Here is a 22,976-nt window from a genome sequence, read left to right as displayed (position 1 = left end):
AATTTATACCAGATACTCGTAAAGAAATCAACCAATGAAGGCCTGCCACGTCACAAACTATTTTTCAGCAATGGACCAATCAGTGACGTTTGGGCGGGACAACATGGCCGGAACTTCAAACACTGTTGTTGGCTCATGAACTGAGGTGCTAAAACTGGAACGATTTACCAGTTTAACAACAAAATAAACATTGTTGACCGTTAACTTAACGCGTATTTAATGACATAGTGAAAATTCAAATGCTTTGTGTTCAACGTGTAAAGAGGGAACTGAAGCTAACATTGGCTCAAGAAGAGCGCTAACCATGGGGGCTTGCTAACTCGTGCTAACATGGAAACACTAGCTTTACACGCTTACGGAAGTGAACGAAAAACTGTATTGTGAGGACTTTTGTTAAGTCTCTGGGCTCAAATAGCAGGGATGAAGAAATTCACCTGGCGAGGACAGCGACCGTACAGGCGACAGGAGGAGAACGGTCACCGCCGCGGCTGGCACAGAGACAACCGTGAGAGATCTACTCAGGACGAACAGTGGTATGTGGACATAGAACAAATCTTCACTGTTGCAGGGACAATGGAAAAACAGCTTAGCAGCTCTACATTTAACAGCAATGTTAGTTCAAGAAAAGTGCTGCGGAAAGAGCAGTTAATCTATATAAAATTCAGAGCCACATGCAGCCATTCTATATACAATATAAGGTGCAAAATGGAGTCAGTGGTGGTGTTGCATAGTATTGCACAGTTGTCAGAGGTGTGGAGTGGGTCATCAGTTAGCAGCAGAGGTTGAAAGAGTACTGAAATATTCTATTAAGTAAAAGAATCACTATTTTGATTTTTTTTTTTTACTTAAGTACAAGTAAAAGTACTGGTTTAAAAATGTACTCAAGTTAAAGTAAAAAAAAAAAAATAATAGCTTGTATAAAAGAGTAAAAGTAACTTGGTTACTTTTTTAGCCAGGTTGGGGTTTTTTCTTGTGTTGTGCTAAAAGGACAAGAGGACACTTGAAATCCCACATGAATTGGTTTTAATTACAGGTAACCCTTTACAAATACAAAGTGCTGACAAAAATGTAAACACATAATGTATCAGTCAAAATAGGTCAAAAGGTCACTCACTCAGGGACCTTAATTAATGTCAATTCACCTCATCATTCATTCAGCTGTCCTCATCATTCACTGCCAAAGTTTGCAGTGCATGATTTTTTCTAAATCTTTTTTTTGCTCAATAACGGATGTGATTTAAAACATAGTGAATTACATCACTTCCATTATCATCTCCTTGGTCTCGGCTGTGTTCAGGACCAGGTTGTTGCTGTCACACCATCACCTCAGATGCTGGAACTCCTCTCTGTGGGCTTATTCGTTTTTGTTCTTAATCAGTCCTACAATGGTGGTGTGGTGTCATCAGTAGATTTGACGATGCTGTTGCATACCTAACTTTGAAGGATTTGATGCATGTCTACAGTCTATGTTTATCAGCATTGATGTTGTATATTTCTTCAATAATGCGTTCATGCATCTTCATTTCCTCCTTTCATTTCACAGGAATATACACAGTGATGCAGGGCCGTCATACAGAGCTTCACAAAGGAGATATGACAACCAGTCCTCTTCTTCCTCGTCCTCATCGCCTTCTTCCTCTTCCTCTTCCTCATCCCCATCTTCGTCTTCCTCCAAATCCAGCACTGCTGCCCCAGGTCAGTGCATCACCCTTGAATAAATACATAACTGTCTCATTAACATCTGCCTAAGTTGTGGTTTCTGAGTGAACATAATGGATATGGATTGTTTTTTTTAAAGTATGGTTTACACCATAGGTACAGAGGGGAGAACAGATTTTAGCCACTGAATAAAAGGTTCACCTCATGAAATACACAACTGCTTAAGTCTATGATATCTTAATATGTTCCCCACTTTGTCTCAGCATTAGACAGCCTTTTGTGTCTGCAAACTGAAGTTTGTAAACTGTTCACTCTCCTGCATCAACGTTTATAAAGACAAAACTGTGATTTTAGCTTGCAGGGACACAGAAACTGCTGGTCTACTGTTGCCTTGTTTGGTTAGTTTGTGTCACTTCAGGTTAATACAAACAAAGGATTTCTTAGTGTGAGGTCACAAAATTACACATTTCGAATTTACTGCTGGAGGTAGCAGTGGATTAACTCTTGTGTGCCATTATAAAATTGCGGGGAGAGAGCAGTTTACAAGCTTCAGTTTTACAGGCATAAAAGGCTGTCTAATGGCAAGGAAAGGTAGCAAAGATCTTAAGACTCCATAGACGTAAGCAGGTTTAGATTTTATTAGTTTTTTGGTTTTTTTTGTTGTTAAATGGTCCAAATCAGTTTTCCATGTTTGTCCATGTTGATTGGCACATATCTCTGAGTGACTGTCCACTTCCAAGGCTGGTTCTAGGAAATGGCAGCATGCTTGGTGAAGTCAGTGTTCAGACTGTGTCCATACCTCATACACCCACTCATCAAAAAACTAACCTTTTGAATTGAATTGAATTGAATTGAATATACTTTATTAATCCCTTGCGGGAAATTCCTTCGTCACAGCGCTCCAGTGTACAAAGGTAACGAATCTTATAGCAGCAATTTTGAAGATTACAAAGTCAAAAACTATAAGAATAAGTAAGAATAAAACAAAGAATAAAATTAAAAAGTTACAAGAATACGAATAAAATAAGAATAAATTTACACAGTTAAAAATTTCCAGAATATACCTTTAAAGCTTGTACCTCCCCCTCCCCCCATATTACAATATATACAGATGAAATATAAGCTTATTTATCCAACAGAAGAGTTGTACAACTTAATAGCCACAGGCAGGAATGATTTCCTGTGGCGCTCTGTGGTGCAGCGTGGTAGGATGAGTCTCTTGCTGAATGTGCTTCTGTGGCTGGTCAGCACATCATGGAGAGGATGAAGAGAGTTGTCCAGTATGGACCTAATCCTTGACAACATCCTTCTCTCTGACACTGCTGTCAGGGAGTCAATCTCCTCTCCAACAACATGACTGGCTTTGCGGATGAGTTTGTCAAGTCTGTTGGCGTCCCGTACCTTCAGTCTGCTGCCCCAGCACGCCACAGCGTAGAGAATAGCACTGGCCACCACAGACTCGTAGAACATCCGCAGCATTGTCCGGCAGATGTTGAAGGACCTCAGCCGCCTCAGAAAATAGAGACGGCTTTGACCCTTCCTGTAGAGTGCGTCTGTGTTTTTAGTCCAGTCCAGTTTATTGTCTACGTACACTCCTAAGTACTTATAATCCTCCACTATGTCCATGTTAACCCCACGGATGGAGATAGGGGTCACTGGAGCCCTGGTCCTCCTCAGGTCCACCACCAGTTCTTTAGTTTTTGTCGCGTTGAGCTGCAGATGGTTCTGCTCACACCACGTGACAAAGTTGTCCACCACACCCCTGTACTCAGTCTCCTCACCCTTACTGATAAGTCCAACTACTGCAGAGTCGTCAGAAAACTTCTGAAGATGGCAGGTCTCTGTGCAGTGGCTGAAGTCTGTGGTGTACAGGGTGAAGAGGAAGGGAGAGAGGACAGTCCCCTGCGGTGCCGTTAGTAAGCTACACTCCACAAACTACACCTGAAGGCACCACTGGCAAACACTGCAGCACAATGCACTTGAACTTGTCTTTGTGTCTGAACCTAGAAATGCTCTAACCTGAATACTATGGCAATGTACTGTAAATCAAAGATGCGTATGACTGTTATGTTGACAGAACTGCCTGGTTTCTACTTTGACCCGGAGAAAAATCGTTATTTTCGCCTGCTGCCGGGTCACAACAACTGTAACCCACTGACCAGAGAGCAGTTGCAAGAGAAAGAAAGGGAAAAACAGAGAAACAGGATGATTGCAGAGGATGAAAAGCCTACAAAAGTAAGTCTGCTGTGAAAGAAAATACACTTTCTAAATGTTTTCTCTCGTTCTTGAAACTCTCCATACATTTCCTTTTGAGAGTAACATCTATTTAAAAGTACACATTAATGAACATTTACATGTGAATGTGCCAGACCGTAGCCACTGGCTCATTTCTATCTGCAGTCCTCAGGCAGGTTAACATACAACAATGCACATAAAGCGGTACACAGTGACACCTACACCAATAATTCTAATATAGATGTTAAAGACACAACAGCGTTAAGTACCAACAATACAAAGAGCCATTTAGGATTACGTATCACCCATTCTCGTGCAAAACGATAGTTCTTATTTTTACACAGTGCCCTTTAATATTGCATATTTGCTAGTTTTAAATTTGGTTTAATTGCTTTTGTCACAAATGCATAAGTCTCATGTTGAGCTATGGCACAGCACAGAGAAACTGCAGGACTTTTGCATATCCTCCCGATTTATTTCCAGAGAAAAGTAAATGTTTTCTGTTGCATGGTGATTGCAAATGGGTAATAACATGGTGTATTTGTACTGCATGAGCTGGGAATGAGCTATGTTCCAAAACTGACTTCATTCCTGTCTTAATGACATCCTGTTTTTTGTAGAAAGCACCAAGACGAGGACTGAACACTTCATTGCTCCTGCAGAAAAGACATCTTGGTTTGTTACCTAGAAACTCCTACTGCAGGTATTGAATCACGCTCAAGTGTGCACATATATGTGAGGACATAGAGCTGCCCCCTTATCCCGTACAATTCAATACCCACAGCTGTCTTACATTACAGAAAGTAACCCCCAGTGAAACAAAGACTACCTTCAGTACTAATCAGTTCTGTGTGTTTATGGTGAGGTTTTGTTTCAAGGTCTGTCAGTAACTAATAATGATGATAATCTTTTTTGATTTGGGTTGAAAAGCAGCCACAAAAATACAAAACTGTGATTAATCGTAAACATTTTATGTTCCCTGGCCGTTTGAATTGTATGAATTTATCTCGCAACTGCTACAGCAACATAAATTATTCATATTCAGCCTCTCGGCGAACATGTATTTAAATAATCACTTCACTTTGTCAGATAGCTGGGAGGAAGTGAGTCAATTATTCTTGCTCTATGGATGGTCTTCAGACAGTGGTTACCATGGTTACTGTGTGTCTTTAGGATGATCCATGAGGTGAAGGTGGGTTCAATGAGACGCCACAAACTAGAGATCCAGAGCACGGACAGCAGCAACCCCAACACCGACAACTTCAGCCTTATAGTGGTGAGAACTCACAGACATGCAAAATACTCACCTGGGGTTAAAAAAAAAAAAAACGTTTTTTCCATAATAGTTTTTTCTTGTCTTGTGTACTTGTGTCCATGACTTGCTGTTGCTTTATCTTCCTCGTGCCCCTTGTCTTTCTTAGGGAGATTCGGCGTGTGAGCGAGTGTTTACAGTCAACGATGTCTCTCATGGAGGCTGCAAATATGGCATCATGAACTTCAGCAGCAGCAGCCAAGGCTCTCTGTCTGTAGAGATGTGTGATAACCTCTACTTCACCAACCGCAAGGTCAGATATTTCACTAGATACAATTGAACCTTGTTTATCTATGCTAAGTCATAGTGGAATGTTTTAAATCTATCTTTTTTCTTTTCATTAAAACTATTTAGATAACCTGAGTTGCTTTAAGTGGTTGTACAAGAAAATAATGTTTATAATATTATCAGTTCTTAAAGCATTGATAATAATTCTGATACTGGCTAAATGTGTTTCAGGTGAATTCCATCTGCTGGGCCTCAGTCAACTACCCTGACTCTCATGTCTTGTATCCGTCTTGAGCTGAAACTTTAACACTAGTCAGTCCATATGTCTAAATCTTAAGTGCTGTTTTTGTTTGAAAATGATCTGTATTTGATATTTTATAATGCCTCATTGTAGCCAAGTACCTTTCTTGAAATTATCAGTGTTTTCACACATTTAAAATGCTGTTATATTTTAAATGATGTTTTTCTTGACCGAGTTGACTGTCAGGCTTTGTCTGGTTGGAGTGGTAGACACGCCTGGCTGTGTCAGTTTGCTTCCTGCTTCCCTCTTCAGCAACTCGAACCCAGGTTAGATTCAACTAAATGTCCTCTACACTATACCTATTCAGTGTTGTTGTTCATGAATTGGTTTCCAAGCATTTGCAAGAGTTGTCTTTGTGATTAATTGCTTTGTAAAACAGCTTTGTTGTGATAATATGGGACATTTTTAGTCTGCTTCTCCTTGAATGGGATTCCAATCAACAGAACAAGTAATTCATACATGTGATTTGTAATGTTCTTTGTGTTTTTTCTTTTCCTCTTCATTTCCTCCCCCTCTCTCCTCAGAGCAGCCCGGGATGCTGTGTAGCTTTAAGATCTCCTCAGCCTGGTCTTGTGCTTGGTGTCTCAACCCACAGTTTGACAAGACCTTCAGCACTGGTTTGTTATTTTACCATCATCAGCTTCTTAAATTATAATATTCTCTAGTTTCTTTGCTCCATGATACAAGAAATAAGTAAACATGAATAATTTTGGTGAAAAGACATCCACAAATGAACAACTTTTCACACGGGTTAACCGATGATGAAAATAAGTGTTAGTTGCAGCCTTAGACAGAAGCTGTACAAATTCAAGAGTGTATCATAAGTTGTTCAAAGGCTGCGTGCACAGAAAGGCAAACATGTTTCAAAGCCATGTTTGGGTTTCACTTTGCCTGAGGCGCACAGATGTTTATTTGGATGGAGTATAGAGTAACCTAATTACTGATAATTGCTGTAAATTATTCAAATAAGACAGCTTCACAAATTTCCCATGCACAAAGTTATAAATATAAGAAAATGGGTGTTTGCATGTGTTGGCAGGCCTGTCTCGCAGGGTAATTGTGAAAGACGCAGAGACGGGCCGAACACAGACGTACAGCGCTGGCAGTGACGTCTTGGCTCAGCAGTTTGCCCTCAGGGTGAGTCATTTGTTACATCAAAGTAATTAAAGCACTTTTCCAGATACAGTGTTTATTTTTTCGTTGATATGACTAAGAACAACACAAAGTAAAAGGTAATGAATACCAAGGGAAAAAATATTAACAACCTCCCTTTTTCCCTCAGGTCCCTGTGCTGTTTAACGGTTGCAGGTCGGGAGAGATCTTTAGCATAGACCTGCGGCAGAGAGGTCGCAGGGATCAAAGCTGGAAGACCAGTCGCTTCCATCAAGAATCAGCCATCACTTCCGTACGCGTCCTCCAGGACGAGAATTACCTGCTGGCTGCTGACATGCTGGGCCAGGTCAGGGTTTTGTTTTGAGTTTTTTTGTGACATTTTGAAGTAGGAGTGGGAATCACAGGATACTTCACGATACCATATGTGATACATGGTCTATGATACCAATAATATCACAATTTAATGATTCTGTGATAATCAATATATTACAAGACAGTCATGTAACGTTACATCAACTCTAACTGAAGAAAACAAAATGTCTGTGAAAATTTAAAAGGGCAGAATTTCTCTATTTATTCACAACAGAGAACAAAGTGCATAAAGTCTTTGTGTTGTAGAGGATGGGGCATCTCTTAATGTAGGTTTCTTGCCGTCATCCCGCTGTAAACTTCCTCTTCTTCGGCCAAGGAATTTCATTTGAGCAGCGTCACCGTGGAGCGCCTTAATTTGTGAAATATCAATATTTCTCCATATAAACATTTGCTTCTATATTACAAATATGTTAAGTGTTTCAATGGTCACTTCATGGCCAGAATGACTGGTCGACACCCTGGAAGAAAGCCACGTCTTTTACTGAATATTATTTATATGTTAAAGGAATGGCATCATGAGAAGTTTAGACTGTACATGTAAAATGTGCTTTTCACCTTTTTGCCTTCAAGCCATAGCAATCTCAATGAATGAGACATTAAGTTGAATATGTAAACTGACGTGTATATTATTGCTTGCACTTTGTTTCCTTTATTCATGTACAGATCAAGTTGTGGGATGTGAGAGTGACAAAAGCAGTGCAGGAGTACAAAGGGCATTATAATGAGCATGCCTACCTTCCTATTCATGTTAATGAACCAGAAGGGCTTTTGTTGGCAGGTAAATAAAACATGCTTCATATAAATCTATTCACTACTGAGTTTAATTTTCAAAACATTCACCACTAATTTGTGTTCTCTCCACAGTGGGTCAGGATTGCTACACAAGGTTGTGGAGCCTGAAGGACGGCCACCTGCTGCGGACCATCCCATCACCTCACCCGGCCGCTAATGACCTCATCCCGAGCGTCGTCTTCTCCTCCAAGTTAGGGGGCCGCAGGGGGCTTCCTGGCCTCCTAATGGCTGTCAAACATGACCTGTACTACTTCCCATACAACACTGACTACCAGGAAGGAGGAGAGCAGCAGGCAATTTTATGAAAACACTTCCTCTCATGAGTGAGTTAAGAAAAAACAAAGTCACTAATTAAAGGTTTTATACAGTGTAACTGTAAGACTGTATATAGAGTGTATGCAGTGCATTTCCACGAGGTTGTACTGACCTTTTGTTTTGGACGATAACCTCAGAAAAGTTCTAATTGCATCTCAGGGAAATATTTGTTTGAGCCGAAGGAAAATGGAAGTGCTTCATACACGAGTGCACACAATTACTACAGTTACACATTGTTTACGGTGACATTTAAAGTGTACTTAAGGTGTGATTTTACTTAAATTTGTAAGGTAATTCAAGATGTTTTTGATCTGAATTTGAATAGAATATTTGAGCATTCATACGTTTTCTAACTGCTGTTTGAAAATCATTAAAGACAGTTCTGTACATAGATGAATGGCAGTATTTAATTATTTGGATCCAATGACACACAACCCCCAAATTTTGTTTCTGCAGTTTAATACATACTGTGAGCGTACATGAACAAAGGCATTGATTTGTTCCGTGTTATATCTGTATTCATTGAAGGTGTACACGGATGTCAACATATCAGGTGTTCTTTCACCTGATTTGTTGACATCCAACAAACAAAAATCCGGTTACTATCAAATGAGTCAGACCTTACAATGCTACGACGACTGTGTTGCACTAATAAGGTAACACCGCTCAATTGGTGATGCAGCATATTGAAATCTACACAGCCTAAGCTGATGGGGTAAAGGTTTTGTTCTCTTTTAATTACCTCCTGTTTTGAGGGGCCAGCCTCAAAAAGATGCTTAGAAGTTCAAAGTCTCTTCTGTAGAATATCGTGAGCCAGCTCGGTGAAAGCAGTTTGTTGTATTCTATCCTACTGCAGTCAGACCCATCAATAACAGATATTCAACAAATGAGGCCATTTAAAATGAAACAATTCCCCCATATACTGTATGTTTAATCTATGCAAATGTTTTAACAGTCAACGTGGACAGCGTGACTAAAGCCGTCCTATTATCATCCATCCATTCAAATATACTAACAACCACAAAGGATAAAGGGCTTATTGTAAGTTGTAATAACCAAGTAAATATGCTGGAATGCATCTTGGTGCTACAGTACATCCGTGGCTTCCCACTGGTTTAAAAATGGCAGGAAAGCCAAAGCTAAGTCAGGCTGGAGTAGAGAAAAACCACAGTAGATTTTGTCAAACGTGGATCAAAATAATTGTGGTAGATCATTGTTCCATTATTTCCTCTTGATCCAGTCCCAAATGTTATATCCAGGGCTCCTGCAGAGACATTCTTAGACTAAAAAATGCTTTCCTGGAATTAGTTCTATGATTATGGTTTACATATGGAGGCCCATACTACAAAAGGTGCTAACAGTCCTACTATATCACACTGGGAAGGATTGTCAAATGGATAAGGGTTTCATCATGTACATGAGTAGAGATTGAAAAAGGTCTAAAGGGGCACATGGACATTTTTCCCTGAACTCAAACAAAAGTAAGCATTTAATGAACAATACTCACTTTCATAATCTCTGAGTAGCACTTCTTCATGCTATATTCAAGTCTCACTCTGATTGGTATTCTTCACAGTGTAAAAAAATAGGCATATTAAAGTAAAATAGCATTGAGGGACTGAAATTACACGGGGACAGAGTTATTAAAACCAGGAAAAAAAGTCCAAACTGAAACACAGACACAGTCAGGCAGCAGCCAAGACAAGCAACTAAAAGCAACAAGGATATGAAGTCTTTCAGCCAAAGGCCACGTAAATTGAATTCCAGTTTTCATCAAGTTAGCATCTTTAACCATTCTCCACTCTAACTCCCACTCCTGGTCCTGCTAGAGATCCCCAGGTTTCTGGTTGCATCCGTTGCATACCCTCACGGGATGATCCCAGCCACGGGAGGGCACGGAGCGCCGTTCCTGAGAGCAGTCATCACACACGCCCTGGCCGCAGGCACGACAGTGGTGGATGGAGAGACGTGGGGCGAATTCCCTCTGACACTCGCAGCAGGAGTGGATGTCCTGATCTGGGACCCAGTATGCTGGGCGAGCTGCGTCCTTCACCAGGCCTGGATGCATGAGAGAGTTTATTATTAAATAACAAGCTACACTTAGAGCTGAAATTATCAGTTGATTAATTAATGAACAGATGGGCAGAAAATAACTAGCAAATACAAAACCCATTTCCATCTCTAAAAAGCCAATAAAAACTCAAATCTGTAATTTGTTAATTCACTTAAACTGTTTAACAGAAAATATTTTCAGCAGTTTTTGCTGACTTATCTAAATTGTATTTGTTAAACAAACATTATTGTTAGGTCACATCACCTCTTATCAACTTTCTAGGTCTGTCAGTAAAAAGTTTTAAGTAAAAGTTTAATGCATTTTTAGAAAGTGTCCCAACTTTTTTAGAAATGGGGTTTGTATGTGGCCTGTACTGTGACCAACTGACCACTAGGAGTCCTCCAACTTCAAACAGTGGACAGAGCTATTTTCAATAAGGAGTGATTCTGATAAGGCAAATAAGTCAAGTGCTCACCCAGAGGGATGTCGATAGCACCAACTACAGCACCTAAAGTGTTCTGAACAGCCTCCCCAACCTTCCTGGCAATCAGTGTTCCTCCTTCTTCTTCCAGGGCAGCATCCAGTAACTCTATAACAGCAAAACATCCACCTATCAGGTCACACACTCTCAAACTGCCTTAGCCTGTAAGGTTTTTATATTTGCATACCAGTTGAGATTTCCCTGTTGTGAAAACATGCATCGCAGACTCTGACGGGTGCGAGACCCCAGCCCCTCTCTGGAACTGGTCGGGATTTGGAGGAGCAGGCGTCACAGAAACCCTCCCCACAGGCACGGCAGTGGTGCTTGGTGTCATTGGGCTGGAACTCTTCTGCACATTTATGGCATTTCTACATCAAACAATAACAAAAACACATGTGACTCTTAAATTGAGTTTCATGCTTAAAATTTGCATGTGGGAAATGCCTCTAAAAATGCTACAAACAGTTCTACTTTCAGTGGGGTTTTTTTTTTAGCTTTTGATTTTAGTCATGTACTGTACCAGGATAAGGGAGTTTGGTTTCCAGTAAGCAGGAGCAATCTGGTCAGTAAGCCAGGAAGTGACTGCTTTGGCAGGCTTGACGCTGAGTTCAGACACGGACTGAGAAATGTATTTCACTCCATCCAGCAACCGCTGAGCAGCATTGTTGTTGTCTTTCAAAAAGCCATCAGACTGAAAAGAAGGCAAGGATACAACAACAAAAGAGCAGTTTGGTACAGTGTGAATTGTTCTTGGCATTATTTATATAACTCTTCAGCACTTTTGTCTCGATCAATGTGGTAAAATGAAAACACACAACACACCAAAAGTGAATGCGACTACATTAACTAAATGTTAATGTAGTCGAGACTAAAAGTGTGTTGAATTGATTTAACCAGAATCTTATATAAGCTGCTCCACTGTGGCCTCACCCCAGGCCAGATGTGCTGGATCTCTGTTCTGACCACTGTTTCCACTGGATCCTGGTTTCCATACCAGTACTGCCTGCTTCTGTAGATCACTGCACAGTTGGGGCACTCGATTACATACCTAAATAAAGAGAAAAAAGACCTCAGACCCACTAATAAATAGACAGATCAGGTTGCCTTATGGTTCTGTGATTTGATGAGATACTGTTACATTTAAGCAAAGACAAAAGTAAACAAGCAAATAGTTCCAGTTTAATCGACAGCTGAACCACACTTGGTCAAGTCTTCCCATTTTTTGACCACAATAAATATGGACGTATTGTTTACGCTCACAAGGAGGCCATTTATAATCATTTTCCAAATGGCTGTGTGGCAGATGGACTCACCCAGACCAGGCGTAGATGGCTAGACCAAACCATGGTGAGTCAGATGAGGCTGTCGTTTTTGGAACAACTATTACCTCTTTCCCTCCCTCGTAGCAGACCTGAGAATTTCAGCACAGACACTCAGATCACATCAGGCTTACTTTAACATGTGCGTGTGTGACGTTGTAGGTTTGTACTTGCCTTGCAGGTGTAGATGCGATTGTCGTACTGTGCAGAATAGCGGCAGCGATGTTTGGCTTCGTGGTCGTCCCCTTCCTTTAGGTGATTCATGCTTCTCCTACAGCCTGAGCTGGAAGTGGGAGAACACCAATTTAGAAAAAAAGTTGTTTTTTCCACAATAAGTGACCTATTGCCATTTATAATTTAAATGATATACAGAGATATTTAATCTTATTTAGTGTGGTAAATAAGTGAGAGATACATACCCACAGCTGAGGCAGATGCTAGAACAGGTAAAGTATTCGTCTGGAAAGAAAGAGTTACTGGTCAAGTGCTCATCTGGTATATCTCCACTGAAACGGTCACTCAGGGCCTGAAGAGAGAAGGAAGGAGGAAATGTGGGAGAGGAGAGTCAATACTGCTCTCATTGCAGATACATGGCTATAATACACCCATTTTATTATACAAGCAAGCACCACGACCTGCAGAGCCTTGAAGATGACACTGGCAGAACGTGGTGAGCGGGTGGTGTTGTTGTCCAGTTGCTGCTCCAGGCTGCGCAGCAAACCACTGAAGTCTGTGGGAGGGTTGTAGGTCCGAGTTCCTCTGTACTGGATAGAGCTGAACGCTTCTGGATACAGACCCAGTTTCCTGAAACGTTCCTGAAGTAGACGGTCAGCTGATTCAGAGGGCTTGTCTACAGAAGAAAAAAAGAGAGTGAAGGTCAGGACCACTTAAAATGGCAGTGTGCAACTTTTAAATATAAACAAATGTCTATGAGATTCAATCCATGTATTTATTTAGATATTAAGTTGCCCAGCAACATTTCTTCACTGCAAACAAGAAGGGATTTGTTTTAAGTCAAGACAGATAGAGACAACAGCAACATTGTGCTAGTAAAGCAAGACAGCTGCAAACAGGTTGGCGTCTGACTGAAAAAACAAAGAAGCACACGAGAGAAATTTCAGAAGTGAGCTTTACTGCTTAAAAAACCCTGTTGTTCGGCAGTTTGATGGAATAACCACTTCTTACCAACCCACTCCAGGTCAGGTCTGATAATATAGTTCGACAGAACCAGTACTGTACAAATCTTGGACGGGGTTTCTTTTATGTACCTGATCCTAAAAGCTTGGTATGGACAGTCTCATGGAAGATTATCACTGCAGGGCCCAAGGTGGACAGTGGGACATCCAGACCACAGCGACTGGTCGTCGCTTTCAGCTCTCTGCTGAAATGTTTCAAGTAGGCATCAGATGCATCACCCAGGAACTTGAAGAGATCATCATGGAGACGATCAGCATGGGTTCTGTAGATGACCACATCAGAAATGGCAAGCACCTTGAGAAGCAGCCGGGTTCGCTGACCCTGATTGGCTCCTTGTGATCAATATAAAGAGAGCAAACCAAAAAACATCAACTGATGGAAACAGCCTCATATTACCCCCATTTATGTTTCAGGTTATTAAGCAAATCAGTTGTTTGATTGTCCCTTACCAGCCCCAAGTAGTCCCTCCGTGTCGATGACTACAACCCAGTGCACAGGGTCCATAGCTGCCCAAACACCCACAGTGCAGGACTCCTGGGTGGGTGAGGTTTTGAACACTTCTCTCCCGAGGAAAAAAGTGTGGTTCAAGGTGTGGGATTTTCCCTCCCCAGTGTTCCCAAAGATGGAGACAACTTTGAGGAGCTCATCCGGTCTGCAGCCCAGGCAACTGACAAATTCTTCCTCATCCCTCACCTACGAATCCACACAAAATGCTTCACATCATGACATCACATGAGAGAGATGTGAGTGGCATTTTCTCACACACTTACCTGCATCTCCTCCTTCTCATCCACCAACAGGAAGCTGCACACTTTCTCCAGCTTGGCCTTCAGGATCTCCATCTCTGACTCCCCAGCCATGATGCTGCTCGCCTGAGGAGCTTTGACCGGAGGGTATGGTGTCAGTGGGTGCTTCTTCTTGTTGACTCCACTGTGGGTGCGTTTCTGACAGTCCAAACACAGGTTGATCTTACAGCCCTGGCAGCGTACCACTGCTCTGAGCCGCCCACCACTCATAGGGCAGCTGCTGTCACCTTTGCAGGAGTCACAAAAAGGAACGTGTCCGGGTACAAGCCGAACCCGGTCATGATTCCTCATCCGCTCCTGCCGATGGAGCTCCAGTTCACAGCGGGCACACTGCAAGCTGCCACATTCATCACATTCAAACGCAGCCTCATCCGAGCCCCCACAGGCATAGCTCTCCTGACAGACTAGGACCGTGTTCATTCCTTTATCTATGGCTGAACCTTGACCACTCATGTCAAACCTGACAGGACAGGACACAACCTATGATGCTGATAAGGAAGGGGGAGCTGTGACTTTAAATATTACTCAGAATATCGAGATTGCCAAAGAAGTGCAGGTGGAAGACACAAGGTCATGGTACAGTTGAACAAATGTCTGAGACCAGATGTGATGCAACTTTTTATGTTAAAATTATCTAAAAGTTTAAAAAGCAGTCAAGAAAAACAATAAAATGTTCGGTTGACTTTGTTACTCCTTACTGTTAACGAGGACGTTCAGTCTGAAGTAAATCCGATGCAGGCAGCAGCTTCAAACACACTTGTCCCGACTAGTGTTTACTTTATGTTTTGGAACAACAATTTGCTAACCAACATTAGCTGCCTCTTGTTGTTTTTAATAATGTTACACCTCAACAGACGATGCCAAGTTGCTGTAATGCTGGTCAAAATCCCATGAAAAGCGCTATATAACTCACTCAACAATTACCAGTCTCTAGCTATTATTGGCTAAACAAAGAGTCTCACTTGTGACTAAACAAGCTACCTTCATTTCAGTCGACTGACTTAGCAGCGGCTACTGATCGGACGGACAACGCCTGAGTCGCTGCCTCAGCACAGTCTAAAACCGGACACGTACACCAACACCATACACCGGCTGCCACACACACATACACACAGTTAGCCAGCTGAGCTGTTTTTCATCAGACCTTGTAGATGTTGTTGCTTTTACATCAGCTGATCGGCTTGTTTTTATCCAGAGGTCAAAAGTCGTAAAATACGCAATGCACACTGGGTAATGGAGGCGTTACGTGTCGTTGACAATAAACAAGTAATTTCATTACGTTGATAAAGAGTCGTGTTTGGCTTGTAGCACATTTACTTAACTGTACTCTTAAATTGTGTATAACTGAACTTGAACAAAAGTTATTTCAATAACTTGGACGGCACTTAGCAAAATGCCACGACTACCCACAATGCGTTGCAACTTCAAGTTGCTCTTGGGGGAACTTTTAATTTGTAGCCGGCGTACACCGGTGTGGGCGGAGACAGCAATTCATACTCATTTGGTGAAGTAATATCGAGTGCGTACGCATATATAATTTATTTATAGGCTTCTAATTATTGATATTATTCTGTTTGCTGTGGAGTTTATGGGTCGTCGCTTGCTCTAGTTTATTAGAACCACATGAACTCTATCGAATCCGAGTGCCCCGGTGTTGATAACGAGTTCGACTTTGTTTAATGGCATCAATACACTTGTTGTGGGAACGTTCGCAATTCTGACATCTTGTATTTCATTTCTTTTAATGTAACTGGAGCATTAAATATAGGTTCCTATGCACTGCCGCTAAGTAAACGCCGTTGACTTTGCGCGTTTCGATTATCCTCCCCGTTTACAGCAGCTAGCTAACGGTAGTTCCGAGCTAACCCGTTTTCATCTTTAGCTAACTTAGCTAACTCTGTTTTTATTCTCAACCTTGATACTATTGCTTTTCGGAGGCCGTCACGATGGAAGACGATGCGTTCACCGACATCAGTGGCAAATCCATATCTTTGAACTGTCAGACCCACTCAAGCCTCTGCAGGGAGTTCATAGTCAGCTCCCCCAAAGTGTCCATCGGCAAAGTGATGGCGTTCACCTGCTCCGTTTGGCTCCTGGCATACGCTGTGTTCTTCTTCACAGAGGTAAAACTTCACCGGCTCTTTGGTTGCTTTCTCCTTCTATATGTTACAATTCTCAATCTTGGCAGAACACACAGAGAGGGATAGAGGTTCGCTTTAGGACTTTGCAATGAATTCCATTAATTTATCCCCAACCTTAACCTAACCACAATTCATACCTTAGCCCTGAACATAACCAGATCCTCAGAAATGATGTTCTGCCTTATAAGGACAAGGTTTTGGTTTTGGTCACACACACATTCTTGTACAGCTATCTTGGTGAGGCCACTCAAAGGCGTAATGCATTCCCTAGTCCCATAACCCTTACCTTAACCATTATAAATAAATTCCGAATTTGAACCCTTAACCTAACCCTGACATAAACCCAGCTCTAAAGCTTATCCTTAACCCATAAACAGGTGTGACAGAAAGTGAGGACCAGTCAAAATGTCCTAATTTCCTGTGGTTTATCATGTTTTTTTGTAGACAAAAGTGTAGACAAAGTAATATCATATTCTTGTGTTCAAAAGGGGGTGATTATAATGAATAATGCATAATAATGCATAATAAAAATAATATTGACAAACAGTAGTTTGGAATTGCAGTTTCACATTTAATCATCAACAGCTATGGATGTCTCTCCTATCTGCAATAAGTACAGTGCACTTCTGTCAGAAATGAAATTACTTCTAATTTAAACATTTACTATTTTGATAATCAATAAATAGGAGTTCTCTATTTTTCGGCCTTTTTAATGTATATATTTTGCTGGTCTCTTTGTGTCATTTAACAAAGAAATCACAACAATTGAATATCTTTGGTGTGATGATTAAACAAGCCATTTGAGAATGTCATGATTTAATGTTGGAAAACACTTGTAATGTATCACCATTTTCTCTAAGCCTGCAACGATCAATTAATTAATCAATAATTGATAAATAATCAATTACTAACTTCATTGTTAAGTATTGTGATAATTGATTCATCGGTTTGAGTGTTTTTTCGAATAATTAATACAAGTTTCCAGATTTTTCAGCTTCTTAAATGTGAATATTTTCTGGTTTCCTTGCGCCATATAACAAAGACATCATTAACACTGAATCCTTTGTTCTAAGCTATGTTCTTTTCTTTGACTGTGTAACTGTGTTTGTTGACCTTCAATGACTAGAGAAGGTACAGTGAGTACTTCTCGTTGTATAAGGTAAGCAAACAAACTTACACTAGGCAAAGAGAAGGACATAGTTTTGAGAAATAAAATTAAAATTGTGCCTTTTTGGACTGAATCCTTGTTTTGTTTTTTGGACAAAAAAAGACATTTGAGAACAGATTTGGGAAACACCTATCAACATTTCATAAAAATGAAATTAAAATTGTCACAATATTTCTATTGATTCTGTACTGTAGGATTCACATGAAGAGGCCCCTCATGTGAACGTCTTTCCTTTTCTTGCAGAACACCGCTGTTCTGTCCAGTGCTATAATCATCACCCTGGTCGGTATGATGCTGCACATCCACTTTGTGAAGGTGGACCATGAGTCCCTACTCGTCATTGGATCTTTAGGCATCCAGGTGTCCTCCAGCTATGCCTCAGGCCGCGAAACGACCACTTTCATTGAGATCAGCAAGATCAAGGATATTGTTATTAATGAAGCAATATATATGGTGAATAGATACGTTTCAGCTCTATGCAAATATCAATTCATTCTTTGTTTCTCATACTGCAGTTATTTCAGTATATGTGTTTAAAAACTGAGTGAATTGATATATCATGCTTTTTATTTTAGCAACAAATCATCTACTACCTTTGTGTACTGTTGAAGGACCCCTCAGAACCCAATGCAGTGTCCAGCGTTGTGCCGTTGTTTCAGGTAAGGGCGAATGCACAGTGTAAGCTTTCTGTTTCATATAACACGTAAACTTGCTTTCGCCAACTTTCAAGGTTTTTGTTTGTCCACCTGCTGTGTTGAGAGCGTAAACATTCAGAGTAACCTGTTTCTAATGAGCAACCTCTTTTTGTCTTTCAGAGTTCAAAGCCCAGGCTCAATTGCTTGAGGAAGGTTTACAAAAGCTGTCAGGAGATTCTTTCAAAGTGCTGATGACGCACATGCGTTTCTGGTTGTACAGCATGCCTTTAATATTTTTTTTCTTTAGTCTTAGTTTTGTTTTTAGTGAATAAAAGTAGAACACCATCGGTTTTGTTTATCTTTAATTTAGTTTAATTTAATATAATTACATTTTCAGTGTATTTTATAGTCTTATACTGATTTGATTTTGTTAATGCTTGTGTAGTTAAGAACCAATTTCTGTATTGTACACAATTTTTCATATACAAGTATTTTCACATTCTTCCAATTAAAGTGTATGATGAACTGAATCATTAGCTGAACTGCTCATCATTTGAAAGGGGGCATGGAACCAATCTGTGTGAGAAGTGGGGTTCTGGTCAGGGTTTGAGGAGCTTAACTTTACTTCCCCAGTAGGGGGCAGTAGTAGGCTAAACTCATGAAACCAAAATAAACTTTTCTCATTGTGTATTTGGATAAGACAAGAGCTGATCAGCCATTTCACTTTAGTCTTTGTCCACTGTTAAATAAACAGACATTCAGACAATTCGGGAACATTCTGAATTTACCTTTTTAAGACACTATAAATTAATTTTATAGTGTAATTATATCATGTCAGATGTGTTGTATATATTTTTATAATATTAACGCCTTCTTCCTCAAACATATTTTCACTTCCTCATAACTACACCTTCACCTCAAAGACAGTTGTCCGTGGAGATACTGCGAGACCTGTTAAGAGAACTATTACTTGAGATAAACTCGGATCAAATGACAGTGAGGAGGATCAGTTTCAGAATACATGGAAATGTAAATGTTGACCTGGCTTTAGGTATAATGCAAAGTCAGGAATTGTTAGCAAACTATTGAAATTGTGATGGTAGATAAATATCTTCCAGATTTAATTTCATAAAGGTCAGTGTTTTAATTAATGTCCATATATATATATATATATAAAATGTGTCAATATTATTAAAAAGACAGACAAAGAGACCAAAGAGCTTAGCAGAAGTAATTCAAGTGTATGTGTAAACAGCAGTACTGTATGTGCAGGCAAATGAAAAAACAAAAGTGAGAGTACGTGTTCAGTATTTTCCACCAAGATGAGAAAGTTCTTCAGAACATTTGCTTGTGGTTGTCACTAATTTATACCAGCGTGTCTGGAAGTGTAATGGGTTTCCACTGCCTTCACTCTGAAGTTCAGAGGCCTTTCCTTCACCAGTAGTCGGCCTGTGATTCCCACCAGGCCTTGTATTTTCCATCCACTTTATCTCTTGACAACCATCTGCAGCTGCAGGTCAGACCTGTGTGTGAACTCTGTGCTCCACAGGACGACAAACCGGGCACAAGGGTGTGATTTTTTTGCTGTGATTTCTGCTGTGAAAAGTGGCCCTCTGACAGGATAATAGTCCCTCCTGCGTTGAGGTGTGAAATGGTCAGGAACCAGGCAGAGGGCAAAGCCTGGGAGTGTCCACGAGTGACACCTCAGGGCCTCTGAGCAGGCCTTATAAACCAGAAGTCAGCCCCCCCCCCACTGTGTGTGAAATCACAGGTACAGTGGGGGTTTGGTGGACTCTTAATTATCTCTGTTTTTAATGTGGGTTGCGATCCCACAGCTACTTGTTTAGTTCGCCCACATTATGTATGTCTGTGGCTATATTTCACGTTCAAACTCTCGTCTATTCTGTTAGTCATCACAGCTGATTTTCATTTGACAGTTCATTAAGTGATCCATTATCTTTGTGGCGACTGTGTAAAATCAGCTTATGGTGTTTAGGTTGTGGGGATCGGTTTAGTGGAAGAGGAGGGTTTAGCGTCCTGCTGAGCTGGGGAGGGTCTCTTTACCACCCATAGTTTACACACACACACACACACACACACAATTGAATCTCTTATATTATAGTCTTTTAAATTCTTTGTACAAACAGGGAAAACAGAAAAACAGCTGGTCTGAATATGTCTACATGTAGACTAACACATTTAGAGCTCAAAACGTAGTGGTGTAGTGTTGACTAAGTAGTAGATAAGGAGTTAATTCTAATTTAAAAAAAACCAAACAAACAGATTCAGGCTCTGATTATTTTAGTTTCTGTTTATGGCAAAGCTAAGCTGCTTTTGTCATGTAAACATGAGATTGGTGTTAATGTCACCAAAGTCTAAGCAACAGAAAAAGCATTTTCCTCAAACTGTCCAACTAACTCGCATATTTTACCCATTACCCCAAAAAAGTCCAACACAATGGATTTAACAGAAGATATGTACACCAATAAAGTTTGTCATTTGACACACTTCACCCGACCCAAAAAACCCCGACATTTTCAAATAAAACTACTCTTCTGTGTCTTTGTATTCTCTCTGTGTTCACGGCTGAGGGGCACTGAAGAAAGAGAGTGTCACTGTATTGTTTGGAACACGTCTCTGTATTCAGTCTACCTACTGGTCCACACAGGCAGGTGTAACTCGGTGGCAGTTTGGATTTGAATCTGGAAAAAAAAGAAACTCCCCCCTCCTCCCCCCCCCCCCTCCTTGCCTCATAAAGTCAGTCTTATTTACCGGTCACCTCATTCTTTGACGCTGAATCTATATGTACATGTATACAGTCTCGTAAAGAAGTCTACCTCTCTGTAGGGCACCTGTGTTTGTATTTGTTTACTCCCATTTACTCTCTCATCATGGAGAGTTATTGTAAAAACAATTTGGACCAAGTAATAATTTCCACAGTCAAACAGTTCAGTTTACTGCTTGTCATCAGAGCTCACCTTGGGGACTCAAAGTACAGCTCATTGTTTCCTAACGCTCTAAAGTGCTTGATCACTTTCCGTCTGTCGGAAGGCCAGCGTGTGGCGTCCTTTATTGTGTGAATCCCGCGTGGACAAGCCCGTGCAACCCAATATGATGTGCAGTCTATTCAAGTTCAACAGTACTCAGCCTCCTCCACGTTCAACTAGACGGTGTTTCAGAAGAACAGATAAGACTAAGCTGCAGGTTGGGAGGATAAGTACGGTCTGCTGGGCGGCATTGCAGAACCGGTCTTGGCACAAAAGATCATTTATAGCTTTGTGCAACGTTTTCAGTAACATGATCCTCTGACTGACTGAACTGGTAGCTGCTCTAATGGCCGTTGCTAAAAGTGCACTATATATAATAATATGTCATTTATAAATCCTCCTCTAACCCTTGTGTTGTAACTCTATGGGATCTTTATTCTTTTTGTGCTGGTAATACATCAATATAAGTTCAAAGATGAATTTAGGTCATTTATCAACCCCTTAACTAAAGGCTGACACACTGCTTTGACGTCTCCAACCACCTTGATTCATAGTTTTCTTCTTCAGGGGGAAACTTATTTGCTCAGAAACCAGATTTCCTCACAAAGAGGAAAGTCCAGCGCTGCCTTTCTTCTGTCCTCTGACAGGAGAGAGTGTTGGACCTGAGTAGACAGGCTGTCCAAAGATGTTTACCTAGGCTTTTCTCACCGCACCCAGCCTGCATGCTGCTGCTGTCCCTGCTCAGAGAAACCTTTCATGGCACTACGTGTAAAAGTCGATGTTCCTTTTTGGTCGTGACTGAGCTCCCGCCATCCGATTTCATTTCGGAGTGGAAACTTGTCGTTTGAAAAGCACAATTAAACGAATGAAACTGCTTCCTCTCAGGCCACGCCCTTGCAGCGTCACCTGGTAGATAGAGAGGTGAATTTCTTGTCAGACCAGCTGGCAGAGGCAGAAGCCTGCTCTTCAGGTTGTGTCAGGGGAGCTGACAGCAGAGAGCTACCTGCAAACACACATCCATTTTCTCTGTTTGTCTTCACAGAAAAGAGCCAGGACATATGGCCATGTCTGTGTCTGTGTGTGAGGGCGGGTCTAAACTGCCATATTCAAATCCTCTCATTGTCTTTGAGCTGCAACAATGATGCTGTCATTGGCAATATACTGTGTTGTTGTTGACAGCTGCTTAGTTTCTTCACTGACAGTGGTACCACTGTGTCTGTGAACAGTGACTTTTATGCACTGGTTTGCATGAAACTGTAAAAAAAGAGAAAAAAGAGACCATTAACAACGACTCCAGCCTCTTGAAAGCCCCTTCACATTTATGGAGTGTTTTGTTTGGGTCCATTACTTTTAATAGTCAATCATAATTATGAGGCAAAGCACAAACAGACCCATTAACTGTTATGACTCCGGTGATGTCATTTATTGTTTTGTGGTCAGCCCCATCTTTAATTTTCATCCCATTGACAGAAACTTCCCCCAGACAGCTGCTGATGTCATGATAACAGGGCTGTCTTCCTGTATGTATGTGTGTGTGTGTGTGTGTGTGAGTGATAACAGATAACAGATAAGTACAAGTATGTGAAGATACTGTACGTGACACGCGAGACATAAGCATAAGTACGTCTCATCTTTAATCTGATGAGAAGGAGTCGAAAATTTTTAGAGATGCTATGTGACTTGTTCGGCGAGAACCCCTATGCTTACCACATGCCAATCACATGTGGAATAATAAGTCACACAGGGCGAGTGAGGGAGAAGTGGAAAATGATCGCAGTGACAAAAATGTTTGGCGCTCTAGAAACCTGTGCTTCCAGACCAAAAATGTCCAAGTTTTCAAGTGATACAATATAAACATCATT

General features: G+C 40.9%; 3 protein-coding genes across 3 annotated transcripts; 2 read left to right on the top strand and 1 right to left on the bottom strand.

The window, feature by feature from the left end:
• Positions 1 to 87: 87 nt before the first annotated feature.
• wdr21 (WD repeat domain 21) lies at positions 88 to 8,694 on the top strand. The gene is made up of 13 exons (XM_058613115.1): positions 88 to 533; positions 1,544 to 1,695; positions 3,737 to 3,894; positions 4,515 to 4,597; positions 5,068 to 5,170; positions 5,316 to 5,459; positions 5,666 to 5,715; positions 5,922 to 6,001; positions 6,260 to 6,352; positions 6,775 to 6,872; positions 7,018 to 7,194; positions 7,884 to 7,998; positions 8,085 to 8,694. Exons 1-13 carry the CDS (start codon positions 421 to 423, stop codon positions 8,315 to 8,317), a joined length of 1,599 nt encoding a protein of 532 aa, XP_058469098.1. The 5' UTR covers positions 88 to 420; the 3' UTR covers positions 8,318 to 8,694.
• A 75-nt stretch (positions 8,695 to 8,769) lies between these two features.
• Positions 8,770 to 15,629, bottom strand: zfyve1 (zinc finger, FYVE domain containing 1). Its single transcript, XM_058613113.1, has 12 exons — positions 14,148 to 15,629; positions 13,827 to 14,070; positions 13,449 to 13,709; positions 12,816 to 13,030; positions 12,600 to 12,706; positions 12,355 to 12,463; positions 12,175 to 12,272; positions 11,792 to 11,909; positions 11,382 to 11,552; positions 11,049 to 11,229; positions 10,856 to 10,969; positions 8,770 to 10,385 (listed from the first exon to the last, which is right to left on the bottom strand). The coding sequence occupies exons 1-12, from the start codon at positions 14,634 to 14,636 to the stop codon at positions 10,153 to 10,155; spliced, it is 2,340 nt and encodes a 779-aa protein (XP_058469096.1). The 5' UTR covers positions 14,637 to 15,629; the 3' UTR covers positions 8,770 to 10,152.
• Positions 15,630 to 15,856: 227 nt separating this feature from the next.
• Positions 15,857 to 18,594, top strand: pigh (phosphatidylinositol glycan anchor biosynthesis, class H). Its single transcript, XM_058613116.1, has 4 exons — positions 15,857 to 16,306; positions 17,736 to 17,945; positions 18,068 to 18,151; positions 18,308 to 18,594. Exons 1-4 carry the CDS (start codon positions 16,130 to 16,132, stop codon positions 18,377 to 18,379), a joined length of 543 nt encoding a protein of 180 aa, XP_058469099.1. The 5' UTR covers positions 15,857 to 16,129; the 3' UTR covers positions 18,380 to 18,594.
• Positions 18,595 to 22,976: the final 4,382 nt, after the last annotated feature.

This window comes from Solea solea, chromosome 17, assembly GCF_958295425.1.
Source record: "Solea solea chromosome 17, fSolSol10.1, whole genome shotgun sequence".
Lineage (NCBI taxonomy): Eukaryota > Metazoa > Chordata > Actinopteri > Pleuronectiformes > Soleidae > Solea > Solea solea.
The sequence above is the reverse complement of the archived record's forward strand: the minus strand, read 5'-3'. Positions and strand labels throughout refer to the sequence as shown.

Bases quoted from the DNA above. Each gene is read 5' to 3' on its own strand.
- pigh (XM_058613116.1), top strand. From the start codon at position 16,130: ATGGAAGACGATGCGTTCACCGACATCAGTGGCAAATCCATATCTTTG. The intron at 17,946-18,067 runs GTGAATAGATAC...TTTTTATTTTAG, and splicing joins TTAATGAAGCAATATATATG to CAACAAATCATCTACTACCT. The intron at 18,152-18,307 runs GTAAGGGCGAAT...TTTGTCTTTCAG, and splicing joins GCGTTGTGCCGTTGTTTCAG to AGTTCAAAGCCCAGGCTCAA.
- zfyve1 (XM_058613113.1), bottom strand. From the start codon at position 14,636: ATGAGTGGTCAAGGTTCAGCCATAGATAAAGGAATGAACACGGTCCTA. The intron at 13,710-13,826 runs GTAAGGGACAAT...ATTGATCACAAG, and splicing joins GGAGGGACTACTTGGGGCTG to GAGCCAATCAGGGTCAGCGA. The intron at 13,031-13,448 runs GTACATAAAAGA...TTTCTTCTGTAG, and splicing joins TACCAAGCTTTTAGGATCAG to ACAAGCCCTCTGAATCAGCT.
- wdr21 (XM_058613115.1), top strand. From the start codon at position 421: ATGAAGAAATTCACCTGGCGAGGACAGCGACCGTACAGGCGACAGGAG. The intron at 1,696-3,736 runs GTCAGTGCATCA...TTATGTTGACAG, and splicing joins ATCCAGCACTGCTGCCCCAG to AACTGCCTGGTTTCTACTTT. The intron at 3,895-4,514 runs GTAAGTCTGCTG...TGTTTTTTGTAG, and splicing joins AGGATGAAAAGCCTACAAAA to AAAGCACCAAGACGAGGACT.